This window comes from Perca fluviatilis, chromosome 24 (genome assembly GCF_010015445.1).
Source record: "Perca fluviatilis chromosome 24, GENO_Pfluv_1.0, whole genome shotgun sequence".
Lineage (NCBI taxonomy): Eukaryota > Metazoa > Chordata > Actinopteri > Perciformes > Percidae > Perca > Perca fluviatilis.
In genome coordinates this window covers 12,402,989-12,429,654 of record NC_053135.1, presented here as the reverse complement: position 1 = coordinate 12,429,654, position 26,666 = coordinate 12,402,989, and the positions used below count along the sequence as shown (strand labels likewise).

At 40.1% G+C, this 26,666-nt stretch overlaps 1 protein-coding gene and 1 long non-coding RNA gene across 2 annotated transcripts in view; one reads left to right on the top strand and one right to left on the bottom strand.

Annotated features, from left to right (window-relative positions):
• The window catches only part of LOC120554055 (sodium/potassium-transporting ATPase subunit alpha-1-like), a 26,646-nt gene extending 12,031 nt beyond the window's left edge, over nt 1-14,615 (bottom strand). The window contains exons 1-6 of the mRNA XM_039792652.1: nt 14,460-14,615; nt 12,857-12,967; nt 2,156-2,215; nt 1,487-1,588; nt 388-489; nt 179-292 (exon numbers count right to left, since the gene is read on the bottom strand). Coding sequence (XP_039648586.1) covers nt 179-292; nt 388-489; nt 1,487-1,588; nt 2,156-2,215; nt 12,857-12,967; nt 14,460-14,471 — 501 coding nt within the window. The 5' untranslated portion in view covers nt 14,472-14,615. The remainder of the gene's footprint in view (nt 1-178; nt 293-387; nt 490-1,486; nt 1,589-2,155; nt 2,216-12,856; nt 12,968-14,459) is intronic.
• LOC120554060 lies at nt 4,717-26,666 on the top strand. The gene is made up of 3 exons (XR_005638300.1): nt 4,717-4,870; nt 26,073-26,129; nt 26,524-26,666. It is a non-coding gene; the product is annotated as an uncharacterized LOC120554060 (long non-coding RNA).

Here is a 26,666-nt window from a genome sequence, read left to right as displayed (position 1 = left end):
AAATTCTTCGCTTACGATGATAAGTCAGATCATTGGCAGAGGTCATTTTACACCAATGAGGACATATTTATGAATGAAGACATTGATTTTAGCTAATAAAATACTTAAAACACTACAGAGTGTTCCTTTAAAAAGTTGTGACATAGATATGAAGGTTCAAAAGTCACGAGAAAATCACCTGTGGGACCATGTTCTTAAAGGAGTCCATGATCCTGGAGCTCTTGGCGTCTTGGTAGTAGGAAAAGCATGCACTGATGACGACCACAAATGTAAGCACGATACCCAGGTACAACTACAGTGAGAGTAAAAGACCGTTAGTCAGTTCTTATTTGGTGGTATTCATTCTTTAATTAATATCTGCACAAACGTATACAAAGACCTCCTTACGTTATCGTTGAGCATTTCCTCTACTGTTATAGACTGGATAGTGAAAGCGAAGAAACAGAGGAAAGCACCAAGCCACAGCAGCATGGAGAAACCACCAAACAGCTGGAAACAAGATAAAACATCATTTAAGTTAGTCTCGCTTTGCCAGACCTTCATCCACAGCGCTGCGGAGGAGGGTCTGGTGAATCCACACAGCATTCCGGGATGGGAGAAAAACGAGCTCTGGTTTATTGGCATTTCTTTAAACCAATCCCAATCGTCACGGGCGGCGCTAAGCGGCGGCTAAGCATGTAAGTTGTTTTAGTCGTGCGAGAAAAGAAATCACATTGGACAGACAGTCTAGCTAGCTGTCTTAATTTACCCTGCAGAGATCTGGGGAACAGTTAACCACAGTCCTCATAAATCCACTGGAGTTTAAAATTTCAACACAAAAAAAGGCAGAAGGAAACGGACATCGGCGAAAAAACATGCATGCGGCGGAATTACCTGCGGCACAGGAGCAAAAAACTATACTACATACTAACTTTACTAGGGCTGTGTATTGGCAAGAATCTGGCGATACAATACGTATCACGATACATGGGTCACGATTCAATATATTGGGATTTTTTTAAAGTAAAATTTTAGAAGAATTAATATTTTAAAAAAAAGCCATGATATTCATCAAAGTCAAAGAAGTTTACTTTAGGTAAACAATTTATATGCTAAAGTAGGCCAAAGTTCAGCCATAGCGACGTTGTTAGCTTCTAGCAAAAAGTCAGGCACTGCTAGGCACTGTTAGGCACGGACACTAGTGGTGCCATCTAGCGGTAGGGGGTTTAAACACAACATAAAAGTGAACCACTTGCTTACATGAATTATTTTGCACGTAAAAAAAAAAAATAGTAAAAATTAAAAGAAATCGATATTGCCTTTTCGAAAATCGATACAGTATTGCAAAAGGTTTTTTTCTTACACCCCTAAACTTTACTGGTTTTACCCTTTTTGTCGAATAAAGGTGAATTTGCTTTTCTAAACTTGTAAAATAGGGTTTTGTTTTGCATGGAAAATGTTGCAAAGTCCCAAACTGGAATTTCAACTCAGAAGAAGTGACTTTTACCTGTTTACAGAACTTGACCCATTCAGGCGTTGTGGGAGGAGGCGTGAGGGCGTTTGGGCCATCTCGGGCCAGGATCTCTTTTGCTCTGCCGTTGGAAAGACCCTAAAAAATAGACATAAAAAAAACAGGTTTGACAGACTGGCAGATTGACGGAAAAAAAAGGAGCTAGGTGTAAAGTGTAAACTAGGTAATATCATGGTAAACCTGTGAGTCCAGCTTTTACAGCTTTGTCCTCTTTTACTGGAGGGGAAAACTATGAAGGAGTGACATGTTTCCTGTTTAAAGTTTTTTATTTGGTAAACAGATACACCACTATTACTATTACTAGGTGTTGAATGAATGAAGATGTCTGTAATCTCAACGCTTCGCCTTTTACAAGTCTGTGTAATTAGACAGCAGAACATGAGATTTGAATATAAATAGGGGGAAACCAGTGTGAGAGAGGAAAACAAGACAATCAGGTTGCATCTCTGTTATGAACAGTGTGGACTCCAACGAGGCCAATGTGCTGTTTCTTCACTACTTTGCATGTCTCTAATACGTACACTAAAATGGTGGATATTGTGTCTGTGCATAGTAAGATCTTCCCTTTTCTCTGGGCTTAACTGCTTCTGTGGCACACGCAGTGGCACACACACACACACACACACACACATGTAGGGTACTCACCCTGGTTAGGTCGGTTCCATATTTTCTCTGAAGTTCATCCGAGGTTAACTTGTGGTCATCCTATGGAGAGAGAGAGAGAGAGAGAGAGAGAGAGAGAGAGAGAGAGAGAGAGAGAGAGAGAGAGAGAGAGAGAGAGAGAAAGAGATTGAGCTAAAATCCCTGTCATTTTAAAACTGCAGATATTATCTCAGATATTTAAGGATTAAAAAAATGTCCTGTCATGTCCTCCAGAGGGACACAGGGAACATAAAGATGACAAGGCAAAATCAGTCATCTGATCACGATTATGGATGCATGCCGGTCCATACAGTGTGATTTTTAAGATGAGTCAAAGCAGTCATTTGAGTGAAACTGGAGTCGGCTGATGATTGAACATTTGCAGCCAAACGCAAGAGCTGAGCCGCAACTGGCTCGGTAAGGTATGGACTCATCCAAGACAAGGCGACTACTTTCTTCTGGACATCATCAATGTTAAACTAAATCAAATTGCACATGGTTCTATATATAGCCTTTTCTGTTGGACTTTTAGACATGTTATTTTATGTTGCTATGGGAATGGCGACCGCTGCCTCACTTGTATGATGGTGCAATAATGATTAACGTGTTGGCTTCATTGCCTCCATATATACCGACCTAGACTATTATTACTGTTTTACTACTGCCCAATAGGCTATTATTCTTTAACCATTGTTCAAATCTGACACCTGAGGATCATAAATACATGACATTAAATCACTGTTGCCCCTGTTTTTGTTCTCAAAGTCAAACTTTCTGAAGACACAATGCACTTTCAGCAGTTGGAAGACACACTAAATACACAGCATGCTGTTGATTGCGGTAAATTATATGCTAAGTTAGGGAGGTTATGGCAGACTGGCGTTACGGTTAGACCTGTAACAATTCCAAATTTTACTGTAGTTAAATTGCGATTAACAATATAATTGTCTCTTTTAGTCAAATTGAAAAAAACATTTCAGACAAATTGAACTGTTAAGAATGAATCCCAGTATATGTAATTTTGTTATATCACTGTTATGTGACCCAGATAATGTAATAACACAGGTAGCCTATGAAGAAAACCACGCCTCTTTAATTATAATAAAACATTGCATTTTTTTTGCTTAAATGAACATTAAATGGACAATAGAACAACGATCCTCATCAATAAAGGACAAAACACTAATAATCACTTACATACAATTGCAATTTGGCATATCTAAACATAATCAAAAAATTGCCATCAACAGCCATCCACCCTACTGTCGGGCCTTAGTCAATGTTGGCAAACACAGAAATAAAATTATTGCGATGAGACAATTATGTGTTAAGTGTTACAGGCCTAGTTACGGTTGCTATGGCAATGAGATGTCCTTCAGCAGGCGGCAGGACTTTGTTTAGACGTACCGAGGACAATAATCATTAATATGTCATCTAGATGGGAATTCTATTGCCTAAGAACCTGCAGCACTCTGTGACCTGGTGGGTGACATTGGGCAGACGCTGTTGCACAATAAACACGCAGTAATTAAAGAATTAATTATAAAACTGGCAACAGGCCATTGCATTCACATTCTATTGTAACTGCAGGCCTAGTTGTTGTAAAGGTGCTTGACTTCAGCACGTCTGCAACAAACTGACGGCAACAACCTACTCTTTACTCGATGACCTTGTGAAAATCAAAGACCAATTTAGAGCAAAATGACAGAAAATGAGTCTTACAGTATTATCAAATCATTAGCAGGACACTTGAACGTGTTCCCTCATGTCTACTTGGTGCTTTGAGATGAACACCAGACCTGATTCTGCCTCCGTGTGAGCTGACCTTGTGAAGGACGCTATGCTACAGTAAGTTAAAAGCCGCTTTCCGTTTTAAGGGTAGTTTTTAGACAAACACAGAAGTGAGACCAGTTTTGGTTAAGTTCTTAAGAACAGAGAAATCACTTAAGTTACAAATGAAACAAAAAAAACACCTTTAATAAATGTATTTCTGCCTATAAAATGCGACCGTTTAGTTTAGTCAGTGGTTTATATGTAAGGATGCCTCACTGTTCTTGGGAAACGACCTTAGCCAGCTAAAGAGTGGAAAGTGTGATTTTACCCTTGCGAGATAAATAAAGGCATGTCTCCTTCTTCTTCTTCTACATATACATACTGAGAAAAGGCCCCAATAGAAGCAGTAGAAATTGGGGGTACTGTTCTACACAGAAGACCCACCTAAACTTCCATGCACGTGTCACATGGTAAAAGTGTGTTTTAAACTTGCTGTGGTTTTATGCATGCCTTTTTGTGATTTGTTTTTTAATCTAATAATTGCATGTTTTTACTGCCCGATTGCCTGCGCCTGAACTAGTAGTAGTATTAGAACTAGAAAATCTTGAGCCTGGAGGATAGCTCAGGGCTTGTGACCTTCTCCGTGTGAGGGAGGACATGCAGGAGGAGCCCACTCGGCAGGATTAGAGGCAGCATGTGACCCATCTCTTATTTTCTAAACTTGTTTAATGTACATGGTTCAAACCCAACGAGAGGTGGAGGCTTGCCAGAGCCAGCCTATGGTTCGGTCGGGAGGAGGGACCAGCCAGAAATATTATCTGGCCACAGGTGAGCAGGAGGAGGGAAAAGAGCTGGACAGAAAGAGTTGGACGGTGTGAAACGGAGGACCGGGGTGGGGGGAACGATGGACCTGGGGAGCAGCATTACACCTGTCTGTGGTCTAAGGTGAGGACCAGGGGTCTATTTCACAAAAGCAGAATTTATAAATCCAGGATAACTGAAAAAGTGAGACTTGGCCTATAGCGTAATCAGTGCAAACTGGCTTTTTGTGTGTTTCATGACAGCCAAGCCAGGCTGAGGAGGTGCGACTAGGTCAAGCCTGGTTGAAGTAATTTATATAGATAGACGCACGTTGGCGGCTTTCTTTAACAGGCCGCAAGGTCGAGATTTACTGATGCTGAAACGGAGAATACGAGTTGCGCATTCTTAACAAAGAGTGAGCAGCAGCGTCTTACGGAAATATGAAGCGAAACACATTATTTGTAAAAAAGAAAGAAAAAAGAAACACAGTGGCTGTAATAAAACAGCGAGAAAAAGCATGTTTTTTTATTTCAATTAACTGACCACTGCTCTTATTGGAAACTATCATATTTATATTATTCAATCAGGCTTCCAAGGATTTGCACAAATTAACAGTTGTAGCTTACTCTTTGCCTTAAAAGTGAGCAGGAGATTTTACTCAGGAAATTTACCATGAAGATCAAATAATATAACCATGTACAGTATATTATGCGCAAACATCTCTCTCTCTCTCTCTCTCTCTCTCTCTCTCTCTCTCTCTCTCTCTCTCACTCTCATTTGGACTATAATATAAATTTCCTGAGTAACATATTAACTTCCATTGCTTGCCAATAAAGGCAAATGATAAGTAACTCTTGGAATGGTTTCAGTTAAAGGTACAATACGTAATATTTCTAAATTAAAATGTCTAAAAACAACTATATCTATGTTATATATATTGTTCAGATGCAGGGCTGGACTGGGACAAAAAAATTGGCCTTGGCATTTTTGGCCCAGGCCGATTGGTCAGACACATTCCCTGGAGACAGTCCTCTTAAAATATGTATGCGTGCATTCTATGATATTTGAGTTGCTTAGTGTTCTGTGTTCATGTGATAGATTTGGATCCTTCAAGAGGGGTCTCAAGACTTATCTGTTGATCTTACACTTAAATAATTAATTAATTCGTAGAGTTATGATTTGTATATTTATGGTATTTGTTTATTTTTATTATTATTGATATTTGATATTGTATTGCCATTGTTTTTATTATTACAATTTTGCTTAATATTGGCTTGGCAACTTTTAAAAACTGTTTTTAATTGTTAACTTAATTTTAACTACTGTAAGATTCATATTTTGTCGCTTTGGACAAAAGCGTCTGCTAAATACAATAACCATAACCATAACCCTTCCCAAAAGCTACAATAAAGCTGAGAGTAGTATATGCCCTGGAAAAGAGCACCGAACAATGGTACTGGCATTCCACAAAGCAACTTTGGCTTTGCAATGCTACTGAATAGCATAACATTAGATAATTAAGAAGAAGAAATTTAAGGGGAACTTAAAACTGTCCGATTCAGCAGGGAAACATAATTTACATTGCTAAGTGACTGATCCTCTGTTTCTTGAACCTCTTACTGTATTGAATGAGTGTTAGTCATTAAGGTAAATTATTAATTAAGTCTAAAACACACTTTTAGATTTGTGAAAGCTTTATTGCAATAAAGGAAGATTTCACCGTTTTTTTGCATAGGTAGACCACATTAGACCAGGTCCAGATCCCAAACCACTGTACCTAGACTTGTCAAATCTGGACTAAATTATCCCAGAGAGGCTAAAAAGTCTTAAAAACACAGTTTCAGATTTGTGAAAGCTTTATTCTATTTGTGAAAATGAAATAAAGGGAGGTTTCTTTTTTTTTTTTTATATGTAGACCACATTGGACCAGGTCCAGATCCTGTAGCCTCTCTGGGATAATTTAGTCCAGATATCTAAGTATTGTGGTTTTGGATCTGGACCTGGTCCAATACGGTCTACATGTGAAAAAAACAGTAACATCTCCCTTTATTGCATTTTCACAAATAGAATAAAACTTTCACAAATCTGAAACTTTGTTTTTATGACTCTTTAGCCTCTCTGGGATAATCTAGTCCAGATTTGACAAGTCTAGGTATTGTGGTTTTGGATCTGGAACTGGTCCAATGTGGTCTACATATGCAAAAAACAGTAAAATCACCCTTTATTGCATTTTCACAAATAGAATAAAGCTTTCACAAATCTGAAACTGGGTTTTTAACACTCTTTAGCCTCTCTGGGATAATTTAGTCCAGATTTGACAAGTGCAGGTATTGTGGGTTTGGATCTTGTCCAATGTGGTCTACATATGAAAAAAAAGGTGATATCTCACTTTATTGCGTTCTCATAAAGACAATAAAGCTTTCACAAATCTAAAAGTGTGTTTTAGACATAATTAATAATTTACCTTAATGACTAACACTCATTAAATACAGAAAGAGGTTCAAAAAACAGAGGATCAGTCACTTAGTGCTAAGTGTAAATTATGTATCCCTGCTGAGTCGGACAGTTTTAAGTTCCCCTTAAATTTCTCCTTAACTGCCGAATTGGAAGCTGCGAATCGGATGCCAACTTCAGCGTCGTCACTAACTTTAATGTTACAGCCAAACTGCTTGTTGTCATTATGACACATACACACACACACACACACACACACACACACACACACACACACACACACACACACACACACAAAACCGCACAGCCTCCCTCCCTTCCTGAGAGTCCCTGTTAATTTGCCTTCTCCACTTCGTCAACTACTCTCTCTTCCATCTTGTCCTCACTCTCGCCTCCCATGGCCCCCGCCATGTCACTCTCTCTTCCGCTTTTTCCCTGTCATGATGTTGTTTCTGCTTCTCTGCTACAGCCAGCCACCTCTCCTCCTTCCTCTACTTCAGGTAGGCCTAATGCTGATGTTGAAGCAGCTACTACAGCGCCAAACATGTCAGAAATGTTGGCACATTTTGAGGCATTCTTAATCTTTTTCTCCCGTAATTTCTCTGCACCTTGCGCTTTGTTGGTCGTTTGTCCATTTTAACGTGGACGCTAAACTTCCAGCATAAGCATAACTATTACAGCTCGTGTCTCAGGGCTGGGAGTGTGGAAAGGGGTTCCTGGATTTGATTGGGTCAGGCCAGTGCTAATAAAAAAAATTAACCAATGGGCAGCTGTCAATTCTTTATGGGCCGGCACGGCTAAAAGAAAAAAAAAAAGGCCTATAAATTATATCGGCGATTCGGCCCAGAAGTGCGGGTAAATGCCATAGGTAAATGCCCGGTATGCCAGATAGATGGCCAGTCCAACCCTGTTTCACCTGTCAGTGGCATCATGTAACTTTTGACCCATCTAGCCAGCTAGCAGCCAGCTAGCAGCCAGCTAGCAGCCAGCTAGCAGCCAGCTAGCAGCCAGCTAGCAGCCAGCTAGCAGCCAGCTAGCAGCCAGCTATGGTCAGAGCAATCCGAACTCAGCCAGCACAAACTCTAGCGCAGGATGCTAATGACGCTAATTGCAGTTTAATGATCCGTAGGAAAACATACATATCAGACCAGTCTGGCCGAACACCAGCCATCCATAAAAGTTACGTCTCCGCAGGGGCAGGGCTAGAAGGGGGGCACGGGGTGGCACAGGCCCCACACTGAAATATGATTGTAAAAATCATCATTTCAACAGTGGTTGAAAATGTATATTTTAGACTATCATTCAGTCGGTCCGCTATTGTCTGCCACACTGTTTTATTACCGCAGCCGAGTTTTCTATGTCAAATATTATATTTGCTTCCTTGTATATATATGGATATAGAAAAGAAAGACACTGACAATACTAACTATACTATAAAGATAATTAAGCCATAAATTCAATGCACACTGTAAACATGACTGTAAAACAGTGTATTAGTGAGTTATTCCCGCCCCCCCAAGGAAAATTAAAGGTAAAAAAACACTGAGGTGTCCTCTCCCGTTTGTTTCATAAATGCACAGTATAGAGAGCCGAAGTCACGCCCTTCTACTTCCGGTCCATGGGACCTTAATTCGGAAAAAATATGAACGAGAGTCAATGGAGAGTTAATGATAACTTTTTGATCCCGTTTGAATTGAGCCATGGATTACAAATATGATGTTCGTCAATTTAAAACATAATTTTTCAACCGAAGAAAGTCTGTTTATTGTTAAACTGTTGAAGTATAAGACTGTGAAAAATGCCAACATTGAATAAATATTGATTTTCCATCTGAATTATCATTATGCTTGATATTGAAATTTCAATGCAAAAAAAATGTTGAATCACCATAACCATATCGATGAAACCTGACATTATTAATGTTGATGGCAACAACATTGGAACAACATTGATCTATAGTTATCTTTATGATTGATTAAGCATTGATATTTTGTTTACCGGGCGATATTGCCAATGTGTTGAAAAGTCATTGATTTAGAGTTGACCGGGAAACGACCTGTTGTTGAAAATGCATTGATATATAGTCGACCGGGAAATATGATTGAAAAGCCATCGATTTTTGGTTGAACGGGAGATCATCGGGTGGTAGACCAACGTACTGCACCGGACTCATTTCTGGACTCTTGGGACCCATACGATCAGGTAAGCTTGCTTAATATGTAATGTCCGATATGTCTGATATGAATTTGTACCAAATCAAATACTGTTACTCGTTAACATGATGGTTAGTGTCCATCATGCTTTTGGATTCTGCAAAAGACAACTTTTAAAAATAGCTAATGTTAGCTAGCGTTAGCTAACGTTAGCTAGCAGTAACTATAGTCTTAGAATATGATACGATTGGATATGACTGAATTTCCATTTGTAGTTGCATTATAGCTTTTGGATTTTGCTAAGGACAACTTTTAGAATTAGGTCATGTTAGCTAATGCTAGCTAACGTTAGCTAGCGCTAGTCTTAGCATAAAAATCTATTTTGAACTGTTTGGCAAGGATGTGACAGTGACTACGTTTACAAGCTGTCAATTTTCGGGTTATGGTCGGGTTAAGGTCACTATTCGGGTTTCTGAAACATTCGGAATAACCCGTTTACATGCGTGAGCAGAGAGAGTTACTCCTGTACATGGAATTTGTAATCAATTGGCAATATCCCGACGTAAACGGCGACGCACGGTTAGCGTCTGGACGTAGCCTACGGACAACCTTAAGACGCAATAACTTTTCACCTTCTTATAAATCTCACTATTTCGGTACTTTCTGCCGTCAACAAAAGACATTATATTCATGGTTTTCACCACACTAATAAAGAAATTGGTTTCCTCCTCGCTCCAAAAGTGTGGTGCTGTGCTGCGTCTCGCAATGTTTACCTCTACTTCTTGTTTACTTCCGGTATACTGCGCGCAGGTTTTCTGCATTGACATATATATAACTATATTATTATAGTATATAATTATTATTATAACTATGTTTTCTGGCGCATACAAGAAGTTCCTCTACTCAAAAGACCAAGATTCCTTGCGAATAGAACATGCGCAGAACACAAATCAATGTTCCTTTTGATGGGGATATGCCGATACGCGTTTAAATGACCAAAATTTCGGGTTAGAAAAGGGGTAACCCAGGTAGCATATTCGGGTTTTTGCCGGTGTTTACATGGCCGTGCGCGACCGGGTTATTGCTAATATTCCGGTTTTGAACGGGTTATTGGCTGCATGTAAACGTAGTCAGTATTTGTTGCTCTAATGGTGTTGTAATGTGTTTGTAGAGAGGAAAATGCCAGGCTGAGAGGGAAAAAAAAATAGAGATCACCTGCAGGAGGGACTAAAGCAAGTAAAAAGGTAACCTTCTTGTGTGTGTGTGTGTGTGTGTGTGTGTGTGTGTGTGTGTGTGTGTGTGTGTGTGTGTGTGTGTGTGTGTGTGTGTGTGTGTGTGTGTGTGTGGGTGTGTCCTGGGGGGGGAGGCCTCAGAAATTTTCCTTATGAAAGGTGTTACTGCAAGCTGATCCTTTTTGCCTCCCTTTAATTCGAATAAACCCGTGCACATATTCATGGGCAATTTTGAAAAGTGATTTGAATGTAGGGAAAACATGATAGGCTAGCCTACAACACTGCACACATTACTTTATCGGATCATTGACTAGGCCTAGGCTACTGAATATGTTTGCAAATGTGCATATGTGGGTGTTCTGTTTAACTTAAATGCTAATTTTTTTTTGCATTGTGCTTGTATTTTCTGTTTTAGATGCTCTTACACAGCAGATGGGGACAGCCGCAGTCACCCAATTTACTTTTGCCCAGGCTGTGCAACAGTTGCTGCGCTATGCGCCAGATCGGGCAGGATGGACTGGACGACAAAACAGTCAGACGTGAGAGGACCATGAACTGTAAATATGCTAAAAAGGACAAATAATGAAATAAGAGGCTAATTAAATGAACTTGTTTTGACCTTAAACACTGTGGTGTGGTCAGTGTTTTAGGCTAGGCTATAGGCATACAAGCTTTCAAATGTTCCATCACTTTTTAACCTCCTGGCTGTAGATAAAGCAGGATGTTCATTATAGGCTATTTAATTTAGGGCATTACATTTTCATATGCCTAGCAATACTTTTCTATGGCTTAATGATGATTGAAATTCCATTGAAATCACATTGGTCCTTAGGTCAGTTGAAATTTCAACATTGTTTCAATATTCCTGATAATTGAAATAACATTGAAATTCCGTTGATCTATGGACAGGATTTCAACATTGTTTCAATATTAAAACAGGGTGCAAAATGATGTAGAATCAACATCAGAATTTTATGTTGATTCAATGACTTAATGTTGACAACGGAATGTTGATTTAACATAGTTTCAATGACTGTTTGCTATCTGGGAAAGACTACACACTTCAATGTCGCATGGATGACGTCTCGCTGAAGCTACGATGTCTGTTTGTATCGTACCGGAGATGTAACGTTACTCAAATGAGCAGAGGATCTCGCCTGTTCTTTGGCTTATCTGCTGAAAACACTTCACCGGATAAAACACATCAGGTAAGATAACGTTACATGTGTTGTGGAACAGAGCTAAGCTAGCTAGCTAGTGAGCATGTTGAGCATCGAGCTAGGCGACGTAAAGTGTGAGACGAGAGATGTAGTTCACTGAGTGGTTTCACCCAAAACTAAGTGGTCATATGACAAACCTACGGCTAACTTAGACTTTCTTCGGTTGGAAAATGATCTTTTAAATTGACGAACGTCATATTTGTAATCCATGGCTCAATTCAAACGGGATCAAAAAATAATTTGCCTCTCCCCGTTCATTACCGTTCATATTTTTCAGAGTTAAGGTTCCCATGAGGTCCACCAGAAGGTGCGTGACTTCAGCTCTCTAAAGCCTACACTATATAGTTACTGGTGTGAACTAAGACTAATTTATTATGATACATTTCATAATTGTGCAATCCTCTCAAATATATATATAGTATAAATATATAGTTCCAGTTCACTGGACAGAATAAAAATTGCACTTGTTAAAGAATACATAAAAAAGAATGAACGCAACTAAAATATTTAACAATGTATTGGTTCTCTGACCACTCTGTCATTGTTGCAAATTATGGAAACACACATGTATGCGACATTATGTATTGCCCTTATCACTGACTTCATTGAAAACACATTTGCAACTTTATCAGCCATTTCGAATCATCTCAACAAGTGCTATAATATATTCATCAAACCTCTAACAAATCCACTATCTAGGATTTGTGAATTAAGAACTATTACCAGTGCCTGTCTTTTATTTACTTTAGTTTTTTAAACAGATTTTAATGGAAGTGGATTATTTTAAATGTCATAATCAGAATGAATTCATGTTTTAACCTCTGAAATAGTGTGTCTTCGGTTGCCGCAGTGTTGCTCACCCAAACAAAGAACCCTAAAGAAAAAACTACCTGTGTTCCAAAGAGACTATTAACCATGATGACACCTGTATTTGGGGAGGATGTACTTGAGGAGCAGCATTACACCTGTCCGTGGTCTAAAGGGAGGACCAGGTGTGTCTGTGCGGTCAGTGTTGCGTATATATCTCATTCAAGCGTACCTATGTGTACACTGTGATGTTTGTGTACTCACCAGGTCAACTTCTTTCTTCAAATCGTCCATATCCCTCTTTGCTTGATCTTTCTTCGTTTTCTTGTCCCCACCGTCTGAGCTTGCCGCCAGTTTGTACTCATCTTTCCCTCTCTGGATTGAAGAAAGTAAAACAAAATAATATTCTGAAAAAGACTGAGCACATGTGGCGAGTTTGCTCTGAGGCTTTCTTTTAAATTGCAAGAGCGAGAGCAGCATGCAGTGTCAACTTTGCTATTCAGTAAAATGTATGTTAATCTTTGTTAAAAGGATTGTGAATGGTTCTCATAAATATCTCTTATTGAAGAGTTAAAACTAAGGTATTATGGAAGTTTTTTGGCCTCTTTATTTTGATGACACTGCCTTTTGCAATTGACAATTCAATATGCAAAGTGGCAATGCAATCCTCATTTCAGTGTAACATATTTTGACTAAATATTTGAATTAACGGTCAATCAATCAAGTACCAGCCAGCCAGAGGCAGTGTAGGGTCTTTGCAGAATTTGGAATTCGGCCCACAGCTGCTAACATGTACTTATAATACCAGTCCCTCCAGGATTTCACGATGTCGCGATTGCGCCAATTCACGCAAATTCAACCAAACACCGTGACTTTGGTGCGACTCGCAATTTTGACCAATCACCGCAACCTTTCTGCAAATTTCACCAATAACCAGAGTTTACCACGACTTCAACCAATCCCAGCAGTCCCACGTGCCAGACTTTACGTCAGTATAATGTGACTCTGAGTGCCACTGACCAAGCGGAAGTAAGAGAGAGCTTGTTTCCGAAATTCCGATATGAAGACGAGACTCGAACATCTCACATTTACTTTTTTTTTTGCAACTTTCACTGTCTCACGCAACTTAATTGTAACAAACATACAAAAGACATCGCAACTTTTATCGACATTTTTTACGAAAGCTCCCACAAAATCAGGTAATTTGGGGTGCAACAATCAAAAAAAAAAGGCCGTGGAATCCTGGAGGGACTGTAATACATGCATACATTCATGCAAACACGGCCATGGAAGAACTTGTTGCAGCTCAGGTCAGACCAAATATCTGCTACGATAACTTGCAATGCGCCAGTCTGCAACATTCTAAAACCTGCCAATTTGCACCAATGCAACTAGACGAGACAGTGTATCATCTCCATAGCAACGACTCTCTGTACTTCGTTTGTAACTTCCAACTTTTTTGTTTTTTTTTAGGTGTAGCTGAATATCATTTATAGCATCTTAAAATACAAATAGTGAGACACTTGCTACACTTGCATTTCTAGTGGTAATAAAATGGCGAAAACAACATTTTATTTCTCTGATTCATGGCTTTGTTCTAACACAGCTCCCTCTCTTCAGTCCCTCTCTAGCTCGCTCGACCATATACCATGTCCGCAGGCGCTTGATGAGCCTCCATCCAATGCACTGCCATTTCGACCATCAGTTTGTGTAACTAATAGATGTAAAACCGCTGGATGTAACTGACTGAACCAGCTGACTTCGCTATTGGCTGTTGAAACAGATGACGTAGGTCGTTTGAATAAAGAGGCCAACAAACTTCTTTGAGAAAGTAGTCCAAAACATGTGACAAGGCTCCAATACTTACTCCCAGCACCATGGTTGCAATGCAAGTCTGACAACTGTCAATTTAGTTGTCTTTTTAAATTGCAACTTTCCTCCGCCTCTCTCACACGCATACCCTTTCTCTCAGCCCTGTTGCTTCCTGTCTTCCGCCCTCCCCAGAGCAAGGCAGTTTGCTTCACATTAGCCTACCTATATACCCATGACTGTCTCACCTGCCCTGATAGGAGGAGTTTGGATGGTTGGAGGGGGGGTGAGGAGGGGGGGAGAGGGAGGTTGAAACCGGTGATGAGTAATGTTGGGGACAACAAGTGACAGAGTTTGGGGGTGGGGGGGAGGAGAAAGGGGTCAAACCAGGGGACACATAGACCTCTGTTTCGCTGACAATGTGAAGAGTTTTGACAATGTGACTTCAGTTTTGAAATGATCAATACATTATTATTATTGCTGTTACTATTATAATAACCACACACACACACACACACACACACACATACACACACACACAATAACTGATGGTGACAAGGACTTAGTTTCACTGTCATACAATTTCCTCCTTTTACATTTAAGGAAGGGCTGTCTGTATCATGTCAAGATCTATCAGCATACAACAAACTTATAGAATGGATAATTATTAGATGAGGAGCCTACGATCAAAATTACAAATGTAGTGGTCAATTTTGAGATTTTTGTCTACTTTGCATCCACGTCGTCTTTAACTTTAATGGAAGGAATACTTCATGTACCGAAATACACACCTGGTGCAGCGGTGATGGTGTTTGTTTTAGGCCTATACCTAACCAAACAAGCTAATCTGCATATTTAAATAACATTTTAGGGGAAAAAAGACTCCTGATGTAAATCACTAACTGGGGAAGCTCTATGGTGAAATGTTTCAGTTATTTTGTTTATCGTATTCACCAGTGCCTTGTCAAATGTGTGCAAATTAGCGCATTTTAATTAGTTAACGGCTAATTTGCATATTCGTGTGGCGATTAATCCATACAGACATTGCTGCAACAAGTGTGACACTGTTTGCAAATCAGCATGAAATCCAGGTTCACTCAAAAGAGCGAAGATTGTAGTATGGGCTTTAGTGAGGGGCACCTGTGAATTTGAGGTACTTTTTAAGATTTGCCTGATAAGCAGGAACTGGCTGGCCTGTAAGGTTTACTACATTCGGTCTTCCATGATGAAACAGCAAATACATTTTTTCATCGGTAGAATGGTTTTGAATACAGTTAACAATACTATTTTTGGCCTGTACATGCATTTTCCAGGGTGTTAATGATCTATATTTAGGAGTACTCTAAGTTCTCTATTACTTAGGATTGCTGATACTAGATTTCGTGCTGCCTCGCTCATAGAGTCACACTTGTTGCATCAACAGATAGCAACAGTACAGGTTAATTACATCAAAAACACAGGATGGGGCCTCTTGGTATGGTACTCTTGATGATGTTAAGATTTCATATATTCAGACTTTAGTTCAATATATCCAGACTTTCATTGCATATGTTCAGACTTTTATTCAATATAATCCGATTTTCATTCCATATTTTCATACTTTCATTCAATATATCCAGACTTTCATTCCATATATTCTTTATATATTCATATTCACATATATATTTATATCCATTGTTATTCCTTATTCATGTAAAAGATATGCCAGCTGGAGTCAAATGTAAGTTGTTATTGTATGCCGATGACTCCTCACTACTAGCGTCTGGAAAAGACATCTATAAAATTGAAGACACTCTTAGTGGAGAGCTGAAAAATGTCAGAGAGTGGCTAATAGACAATAGACTGTCATTGCACCTAGGGAAATCTGAGTGCATTCTATTTGGCACCAGACGTAAGCTACAAAAGGCACCTGCGCTAAAAGTCACATATAACGAAAATGAAATTGAAGCAAAGGATACTGTTAACATATCTAGGACTGGACCACTGGACCAGACACTGTCAGGATATTCCATTGTAGAGAAATTACTGAACAAGAGTGCTTGCAAATTGAAATTCTCATACCGTAAGGCATTTTGTCTCTCAGCACTCATTCAGTGCCATTTTGACTATGTATGCTCAGCATGGTAGGGTGGCCTGACGATGAAAATGAAAAATAAGATGCAGGTTATGCAAAACAACATGATCTGCTTCATACTGTCTAAACCTTCCAGGTATCATGTTGGAATAAATTTTAAAAGGGTAGAGTTCCTGCCTGTAAAGCTTAGGGTTGAACAACTTAAACTCAATCATATGTACAATACCATTAATGGTGTAGCCCTAAAGTATTTGGGATTTCAGATTCTGATGGTGCACACTCAACATGCCCATGAGACTAGGGCCAGTGTCCGTTCATGTAAGGTGCCATGTGTGAATAGTGAAGCAAGAAAATCCTAATTATTATTTGGAATAGTCTTCCACTTAATATTAAAATGGCAGAAACGAAAACGGATTTTAAACATAAAGTTAGGGTTTACTTGTGGAATAAAATAGATAATTAGGGGAAAATAGACTCTAGACTGGGGACCGGGTAATTTATTGCTTTGTAGCTTTTGATGTGTAGTTTTTTTTTGTTGTTTGTTTGTTTTACCCTTAGAAGGGCTGTATGTGTTTGCATGTGTTGTATGTCCTGTTCTCTTCCATCAGGGACCATGTTGGAAAAAGGTGTTCATCGCTTTTACATGTTATCCCTTGGATCCTGTTTTTCTATATCCATAAATAAACCAAACCAAACCAAACCAAATATTCAGACTTTCATTCAATATTTTCAGACTTTCATTCCATATATTGACTTTCATTCAATATATTGAGTGTCATTCCATATATTCAGACTTTCATTCAATATAATTCAACTTTCATTCCATATATTCAGATACTCATTCAAATATTCAGAATTTCATTCAAATTTCACACATATATACATATTCATGTATTTTTTTTAAAAAGATGAAAAAGGGAGGGTGCCCCTTTAATGTGTATTTGTGCACATGCCAGGTTTCGAGTGTATTCATGAGGATGACTTTATTTTTCTTATTTGTTTTAGATCCAGGAGTAAAAGGACGGTGATGTAAGAGATAAAAGGACAACGGTTGAGAAAAACCTTACAGTCATTGATGTCAGTGGCCATTATGTCAGTAGCCGTAGATGTGTGTGCACATACTTTTAGGACCTGTCTCTTTAGCTTCATAATGACTTGGGAATTCAACCTTGCACACAGGAGCTATGTCTCTCCTGCATCAATAAAAACAGAAGAGCAAACCATTATTGAGCCTAAGTCGCTTCATCATTTTTTTATTTTTGCGGCTGATGGGGGTTTCAGCTCCATAATTATTGTGGTATACCTTCTTGTTTAACCCTAAACAACATAAACATGTTTAGAAGTTTAGTAAACATGGCCTTCAGAATGACATTGTAGTACAAGAAGTAATAGTGCTGTTATTAGGGTAAACATTTAAGTGGCAAGTAAATCATTCAATAACCGTAGTTCTAGACATAATCAACTAGCACAACGCAAGACACACAAAAGTGTTGGTTCACTCAAATTAGAAAAATTGCATTTTCGGACCTACATCTAGTTGGATACAGTCACACAGATAGTTTGGGTTTTGCGTGTAGAAATGTTCAAATATCATTAGAATTGGGGAGGAGGTTGAGATGTCAAACTCTCAGCAGATACAAATAGAACTGTCTGCATGGCTAAATACCACTAGTGGTGCGTGATATAGTAAGTTTTTTGTAATTTGGGTAAACTGCTCCTTTAACAAAAACTATGTGTTACATTGAAATACATTGTGTCTCTTCTCTTTGTCCTGCTTTGCTCTGTTGCAGAGACGGTTTCCTTATGGGTCTGTAAATGAGTGTAGAATATTAAAAAGCTACACATTTTTGTACTCCTTCTGGCCATAGGAGCCTGAAATGTACATATAAATGGTCCTTCGGCTTAAAGGTCCCATGACATGGTGCTCTTTGGAAGCTTTTATATAGCCCTTAGTGGTCCCCTAATACTGTATCTGAAGTCTCTTTCCCAAAATTCAGCCTTGGTGCAGAATTACAGCCACTACAGCCAGTCCCATGAGCTTTCCTTAGGATGTGCCATTTCTGTGTCTTTAGATATTGAGGAGGAGAGAGGGGGGCAAGGTGGAGGTTGGGGGTGTGCCCTTGACCAACTGCCACTTTGCTTGTTTGAAAGCCATAATGTCTCTTTCTCATGGGTGGGCCAAATTCTCTGGGCGGGCAAAGCAGAGAAAGGGGAGGTAACCTTGCTCCTTATGACCTCATAAGGAGAAGATTCCAGATCGGCCCATCTGAGCTTTCATTTTCTCAAAGTCAGAGCAGGATACCCAGGGCTCGGTTTACACCTATCGCCATTTCTAGCCACTGGAGGACCATAGGCAGGCTGGGGCAACGCATGTTAATGTTAAAAAACCTCATAAAGTGAAATTTTCATGCCATGGGACCTTTAAAGTGTATAACATATTGTATATCAATATTTCACCCCGCTGCAGGTTGCCCTATTCAAACTGTCCTGAATTTTCAAAACCGTCAGTGTTATAGAACTGTTACTACTTTTTTTTTGGGCCATTTTTAGGCCTTTATTGACAGGACAGCTGAAGACATGAAAGGGGAGAGAGAGGGTGAAATGACATGCAGCAAAGGGCTGCAGGTCGGAGTCGAATCCGGGCCCGCTGCGTCGAGGAGTAAACCTCCATATATGAGCGCCGACTCTACCAACTGAGCTATCCGGGCACCCTAGAACCGTTACTACTTGACAGAAGTCCAGCACAGAGAAGAGGAGAAACACAAATAAATACAGCTGAAGACAGTCAGCATCTATCCAAAGAAATACCAGAAGAGAAAGAGATGATGGTTCCAACACCACTAACTGAGATTGTTATTAACCCTCCTGTTATCCTCAAATGTAGGCTACTAACACCCTTTATCCTTGGGGTCATTTGACCTCAGCAATTTAAACTTCCAGAAAATGATTGTAATAAATATTATCACCCAATTTTATGTGTCAGGTAGTTTATGTCTCTTTGTTGACTACTTAAAGTTACTGTCCGTAAGATTTTCATCTAGTTAACTGTCTAGAAAGTACACATCTATCAAAAAGTGAGTTAAAACAACGGTGATTGAGCATATGACCCACTGATGAAAGTGCTTGTATTTGCTGCTTTGTCAAGTAATACAATCTGACTGTCTATGACACAATAAAAAAAAACAAAAAAAACCTCCCATACCCACAAGAGGACCCAGCTGATGCTGGCTGAGATGACCTATTCCATCGACAGCAGCCGGTCTGTGTGCAGCTCAGGTGGGACACAGACACCTGAGGCCTGGTCTGTATTGACCCACCCTCTCTTGGAGTCGCTTTTCAGGCTGAAAATTCAGTACATGATAGCCGGCTGGGCTCTCATCTCTGCCCACAGCAGCAGTCAGAGCGCAGTCAGCGGGTTCGGCAGCGCCGCTACCCCGGAGACAGCTATGGGGATGGGAGCGCCACTTGCCATCCCTGACCTGTTCACTCCCTACCCCGGGCTTCTGGCCATCCCAATCTGTACCTTCTTAGAGAGGGCAGCACCACCAACAACAGCCCCCTTATGTAATCAATAAAGGGCATAAATGTTGTCTGGCCTCGGGAGTTTTTCTTTCCTGCACATGCTGATGCTCAGGTTGGTTTAGATGTTAGCAATGTTGTGTCAGCTAATATTTTAGCAACGTGAGGCGCTGCACTCGGGTCGGACGGGACAGTGGGCCCTTTCCTCCCCGGGTGAGGCGTATAAGGGGGAAGGCGGTGCTGGCCACTCTTCCTCAGCCTCTATTTCATCGGCTAAGGTTATATCACATTCTGCCTCAGTGGCTAGTAGGATGTTTGTGTCACATTGGTTAGATAGAACAGACAAGACGTTCTCACTGTGGAAAACATCGCGCCTCCCCGGTGAGTAATCCCGCTAGCGGCGTTAGCACTGTTGACCGTGTTAGCACAGTTAGCCATGTGATCATCTCCACGGCTGCGCTTGTCCCCACACGGCCCGTATATTCATGGATGTATTAGCTCTTAGCTCATAAGCTCATCTTAGACTAAACTGCTATCAGTGTGGACTGGAGCATGTAAAGGCATCACGTAGGTTAGAGCTACCAATCTACCACCCACAGTCGACACCTGCCTGCAATTACATCTTAGTGCCAAAGCTGCCGCTAGAAATAACCTAACTCAAATCTTATGGACAGCAACTTTAAATACCCCTTTATATAAAACATAACCACCATAACACCGCCCCACCCCCACACCACCTCCATCCTCCTTATAGATTCTGAATACCCTTTATGCGACTATGACAAATATGCAAATTACTCCAAAATCCCTGATTGACCTAAAATTTTAAAGAAAGCTCTTTTTGGTGCTTGAATGGCTTCTTACAGAAGCTTTGACTTGTTTTTTCTTACTGTCCTAAACATGGTAAGCTTCATTTTTAGCAGTTCCTCAGCTAGGGCGTCCAATGGGAAAAAAATGATCACATGTAATTCTATGACCTATGTCCTTCTGCCATGTCTAATATCGCCCTCATGCCCTTATTCTCTCTTCAGGTGCGTTCCTAGTTTACACCTGCATACTCAAGCGATAGCTGGACTGTGTGTGCTGCCCATATTTTGATATTGTATTTGTCCTGATTGTTTGGTCACTCTTGTCTGAATGTGCCAACTTAATTCATTCACAGTCACGTGAGAGCCTGGATTGTAAAGAGAGGCTAAGTTCTGGACCCACTTGTCCCATACATCCTTTATCGCTGTGGCTTTGTAAGGCTTTGTAAGGGTAACGTGTCCACTGGAGGCTAAGAGAGAACACAATCTGCTGGTGGTTGAGAGACAACAATAGGGTGTACACCAATTGTCTCATTCTCATCAGAGGAGGATGCCTCACAATCAGGGTCCTCCTCAACATTATCCTAATTCGCAGACACATTCTCCTCTATATAACCCTGTCAAAAAGCTGTGACAAAACCTCATTGGCAAAAAAAAAACTTTGCTTAGTGGTCATTTTCAGTGGAGAGAGTATAAAGAGAGAGAGACACAGAGCACCAAGAGAAATGGTTTAGAAGGCAGCAGTACAAACTGTTATGTTTGTCCCACATCTGTGTTGTGTGGCAAATCAATGTCCTCGCAGGAACCATATTTCCCCTCCCTCACGTTGTGGGACATATCAATTCAATTCAATTCAATTCAATTCAATTTTATTTATAGTATCAAATCATAACAAGAGTTATCTCAAGACACTTTACAGATAGAGTAGGTCTAGACCATTTACAAAGCCCCAACAATTGTAATAAGTCCCCCAAGAGCAAGCAGTGCGACAGTGGCGATGAAAAACTCCCTATTAGGAAGAAACCTCAGACAGACCCAGGCTCTTGGTAGGCGGTGTCTGACGGTGCTGGTTGGGGATGTGATGAACAGTGGCAATAATAGTCACATTAATAATGGAACAGTGACTTCAAATGGTAGTCGTAGTAGTTCATGTCATATCAGGGCGCTGGGTGAAAAAAAACATAAGGACTCCGGGGAGGAAACTCCTCAGAGCTAGGTTAGTAACAAGCATTTCTGGGACGGGATACACACAAATGGTAATGGAAAGGGAGAGGAGAGAGCAGCTCAGTGTGTCAAAGGAAGGAAGTCCCCCGGCAGTCTAGAACTATAACAGCGTAACTAAGAGAGACAGGTTAAGGTTAATATTATAGGTTATATCAGGGGTTCTCGCAGTACTACAGGTATGGTTATAGCAGTTTAGGGCTCTAAAGATTATACAATTGCATGCGATAGTGACCTCAATATCAGCCAAAACAACCTAAATAAATGAGCGTAAAATGTTCATATTTCCAATATGTTTTATACAGCTAAAACAGCCTGGGGTAACATTTACCCCAAGGAACACCAATACAATTGGTCAATACGAAGCAAAACAAAATATGACAAGCACTTTTTTAGGGATCTTAAATATTGATTGGGGTAAAATTGACCCCAAGGATAACAGGAGGGCTCCCTTTTTAATAATCATTTTGCAATGGGCATACAAAGCATGCAAATAAAGGTGTCATTCAGACTTGTAGAGTTAAACTGAGCTCTGTGGTGTTTCAGAGAGACACAACTGACCTTGAAAACCAAGAATATACCATTTGCAGTTTTTCTCAATTGTTATGCTGGTACTTGAGACACAATGACCACAAGCTGTATCTCTTGTCCCAATCGCTTGAACCAATTCTTCTGAAATACAAGCACATTTCCTGCTTTACACTCAGATTTTAGTTCTTTAGAGGAGTCTGGTTAGAGGAGTCTTGTAAAGGACATTCTTGTTTATGGAAAGGGAGAATGACCTCATCCTCAACACAGACAATACAAAGAAAATAATAATGGACTTCGTGAAGAATCCTCCCCCCTCTGCAGCCTCTCACCCTAAGAGGGACTGAGGTAGAGAGGGCTGACAACTACAAGTTGCTGGGCCTGCATGTAACATCGGACCTGAGCCTGACCTTGAACACAAGTGTCACAGTGAAAAAGGCCCAGAAGCGGCTGTACATCAGGCTGCTCAGGAAAGCAGGACTGAGCCGTCGCCCTCTCACCCAGGCCTTTAGGAGGACTGATAGGGAGCGCATCCTGACTTCCGGCATCAATGGGAACACCAAACAGACAGATAGGAAGGCTCTCCAAAGAGTCAGAAAGAACTGCAGAGAGGATTATTTGGAGTAAGCTTCCTTCCATGGACACAATATACACACGGCGATGCCGGGAAAAAGAGCAGAGAGCACTATTTAGAGACTCACTCCACCCAGCTCACTCTCTGCTCAGACACAAACACTGCACATACAGGCTCAGACACAGCAGAGCAGGCAGCATCACTACACATAAAACACGCGTCTATAACAGTCAGACCGATGGCAAAAACAAAATAAAACGCTGAACAATTCACTGTGATTAAATATGCAATAATCCTCACTACTTCACTGCACTGTGAAATACTGTTGACAAATGCAACATCCCCCACAGTTGTCACAGACCCATTACCCTTAGGATAGTGTACTTCTACTCTAACAGTCTGTTTTCTTTTATTGTTGGTATAGTATGTTTACAAGCTCCTGGTTTACAGTAGTACTAATACACCAGTTACAGTATTCGTAATTTATTATATTTTTTGCACTCTTGTGTATGGTATCAATGGGGTTTTTTTGTCTTATTTTATTTACCTTGTATAATCTTTTTCCATTCTGGACTGTTTGGGGTATGCACAAATGGCAAATAAATTCTCTGATGAGAGTCGGCCAGTTTGGTCTAATAATGAGGGAGGCTGGGCAGAAAGTATAACCAAACCTGAGCAGCTTCACAGTAACATCTATGACTGCTGCATATACCTCTTCTGCAAGTTATGGAAGATGCATGTGCAGATATAGCTGTAGAAAGCTATTCAGGGCTGGATTCGCCATGCTATGCTAAACTTCCCCTGTTCCTTGACCAGGGAGAACATCGCCTGTGACGTTGATGAGGTGGTGTGGCCAGACACAAACAGAAGACAGGATGCAGCCTAACTTCCTCTTCTTTTGTTTCTTCTTCGTTCGTTTTTTTCTATGCGTTATATTTTTCGATTACTATTTGTTCTGTACGTAGAACATTTTTCCACATCCAGCTTTGTTTGATGGGATGTATACAATAGTTTAAGGGAAAATACGTTGACATTTTTGTTTATATTACATCATATTTGTGTTTTTGTGTGTGTTATTTTAACACAAAATGAAATTTTGAGAAGACATTACATTGTTTTAAAGGCAGAAAAGTGTGGTGTTTTGCCTATTGTGTGTGTGTGTGTGTTTTTGGATTTGTGTGTAGAGTTCTGAGAATATGGTTTATGCTTTCAGAAAATGTGTGTAAACCTTTTACGGAAAAACAGTTATAACAGTCCTTATACTGAGCCTAAATTAGGATATATTCACAAGCGTTAAAAAGTTGGCTGGTTAAATTCACGAGCTTTATAAAATGACAACGCTGCCACTCACAATAATAACTACTGATGTATACTTTTTCAAAAATGTTAACTAGACTATGGGCCTTTCCCAATTCCCAAATGTGTACCTCCTCGACTCCTCCATCCTCGATCCTACGGCTTGTGACCCGGAAATCATTCTCAGCGCGCCATCTTGAAGAACATCCCAATTCCTAAAATGCACATCGAGTGGCGAGGCTCTACGGAGGAGAGAAACAGCAGCTTAACTTCATTGATTTCAGAAGCTAAAGGTCTAGTTCTGTTTCCTTTGGCAAGTTTATAACTACAGTTAGTGTTGCTGCTTAAATGCCCCTGCCACATCAGCTGTAGTGACATCACTGCGCGCATGGAGACGTTAACAATGACTAGCAGGACTCACTAATCATTAAAGTAAATTGTTATAGAAAACACTCATACATTAATGCGACACATCATTTAAAAATCAACATAGCCTACAGGGACTGAAGAGGAGCAGGGAAATGTCCATGCTGTCTCTAAATCAGAGAAAATAATTCATTCAGGTGGGTGGAAGGTGCCATGACACCTGCAATTCCCTTGAGCGCATCTCTCTGATGCTATTGGCATTTTAATGCTTACAGTGCCAATGCAATCACTAATCCACCTTAGTAAATAGCACACCAACAAACCAGCAATAGTTATTTTGGTTTAAGAGGCAAGAACCTTAAAGAGCAAGCATCATGATCACTAACTTGGTCTATAAAATCTTACATTTACTCCAATTGGAGCTCAGAACTCCCAAAATGAGACTTCACACACCTGCTCAAAATACCAAACCCAGGTGTTTGTGTCAAGTAAAGGAGTGAAATCTCTCTATTGACTCTAACAGCTCAACATCTAGCTGAATTCAGAATGTGTGGTTTGGAATTTCAATGATTTTGACAATTTAGGTTTGTTTTTGTAGAACAGACGTTGCAGGTGGCTGTCGCCAGAAAAGAATAAAGATGTACGGGCGTGTTTGATATGATGTCTTTTTGTTTACAGTTCCCTCAGCTTCTTTCTCAATGATCAGTCTTTTGCTGTCTCCATCACGTTTGCTGTTGCGCCCCCCAACTTTCTCGTTTGCGCTTCCAAACTATTTGTTTGCAATTCTGGCACAAACCTCTCGGGTGGGCAGGTCTTCCAGGTCTTCTCATTGGCTAATGAGTTTGAGTGACAGCTCACTGCCTGGCCTGACGTTTCAGTGCAGCTAACATTAGAGAGACTTTGGATGAAACACAAACCACTCCAAACAGCGGATTCCTACAAGATATTATTATTAGTGTTGATCATATATAATGTTGGTTAGTTGTGTTAAGTTACTATTAAAGCTGTGGTTAGCATCTAACCTTAGCTAACTGCTAACGTTATCTATAACGATCGCTAGCCAAGCCAAGTAACATTGGCTTACAGTACGTTTCTGTACTGTACTACTGTCTGTGTGTGTGTGTGTGTGTGTGTGTGTGTGTTGATATATTTGTGCCACACAATAAGTGTTGACCACCGCATAATAACTTTTATTAAAAAAACACAGCTAATTTGCCATGGGAATCATGTAGGCTAAGTGAGCCCTTACTCAATGGAGCTGTGTTAATTATCGTCTTCTCTCTATAGAACAATGAAACATTGTGGGACGTGCAGGACCCGAGCAGACCTACGACGCTGTCCCAGGTAGGTCAGTATGTGATCTATTATGACAAATTGTGATCCAGCTAATTACAAATTGTTGTGGTTGCTATTGATCTGATAATACACAATGTTAGGTAATTGGTGAAGTTATACAATGTAGAAGCTGTGTATATGTTGTCTATCTATATGTTGACACATACATTAGATAATGTTCCATCTGTACACTGTTTATGTGACAGTCCTGCACCACCCTCAGGAGTGTTGTTGCAGAAATAAAGCCAGCAGAAGAATACAGCTTGCCTTAGATGAAACTGAATACGTGAAATGTATACATACCCTAATTACTCAGTATGTTTGTGCATTGTTGGTGATGAAAACCTGTTCCTGACATGTGATGCACTTCAAATAAGGACTGCTCTCTGTTGTATTTTAAAAGGGCTGAGCTCCAGCTTCTTCTACCAGAGCTTCTACCACCGGACCCCGGCGCAATAAGTTCAAATATCCATTATGTAGATATTGTGATTTGTAATTTTTTTTTTTTATATTGGACTAAAAATAAAGCATTACAATAGTCTCAAC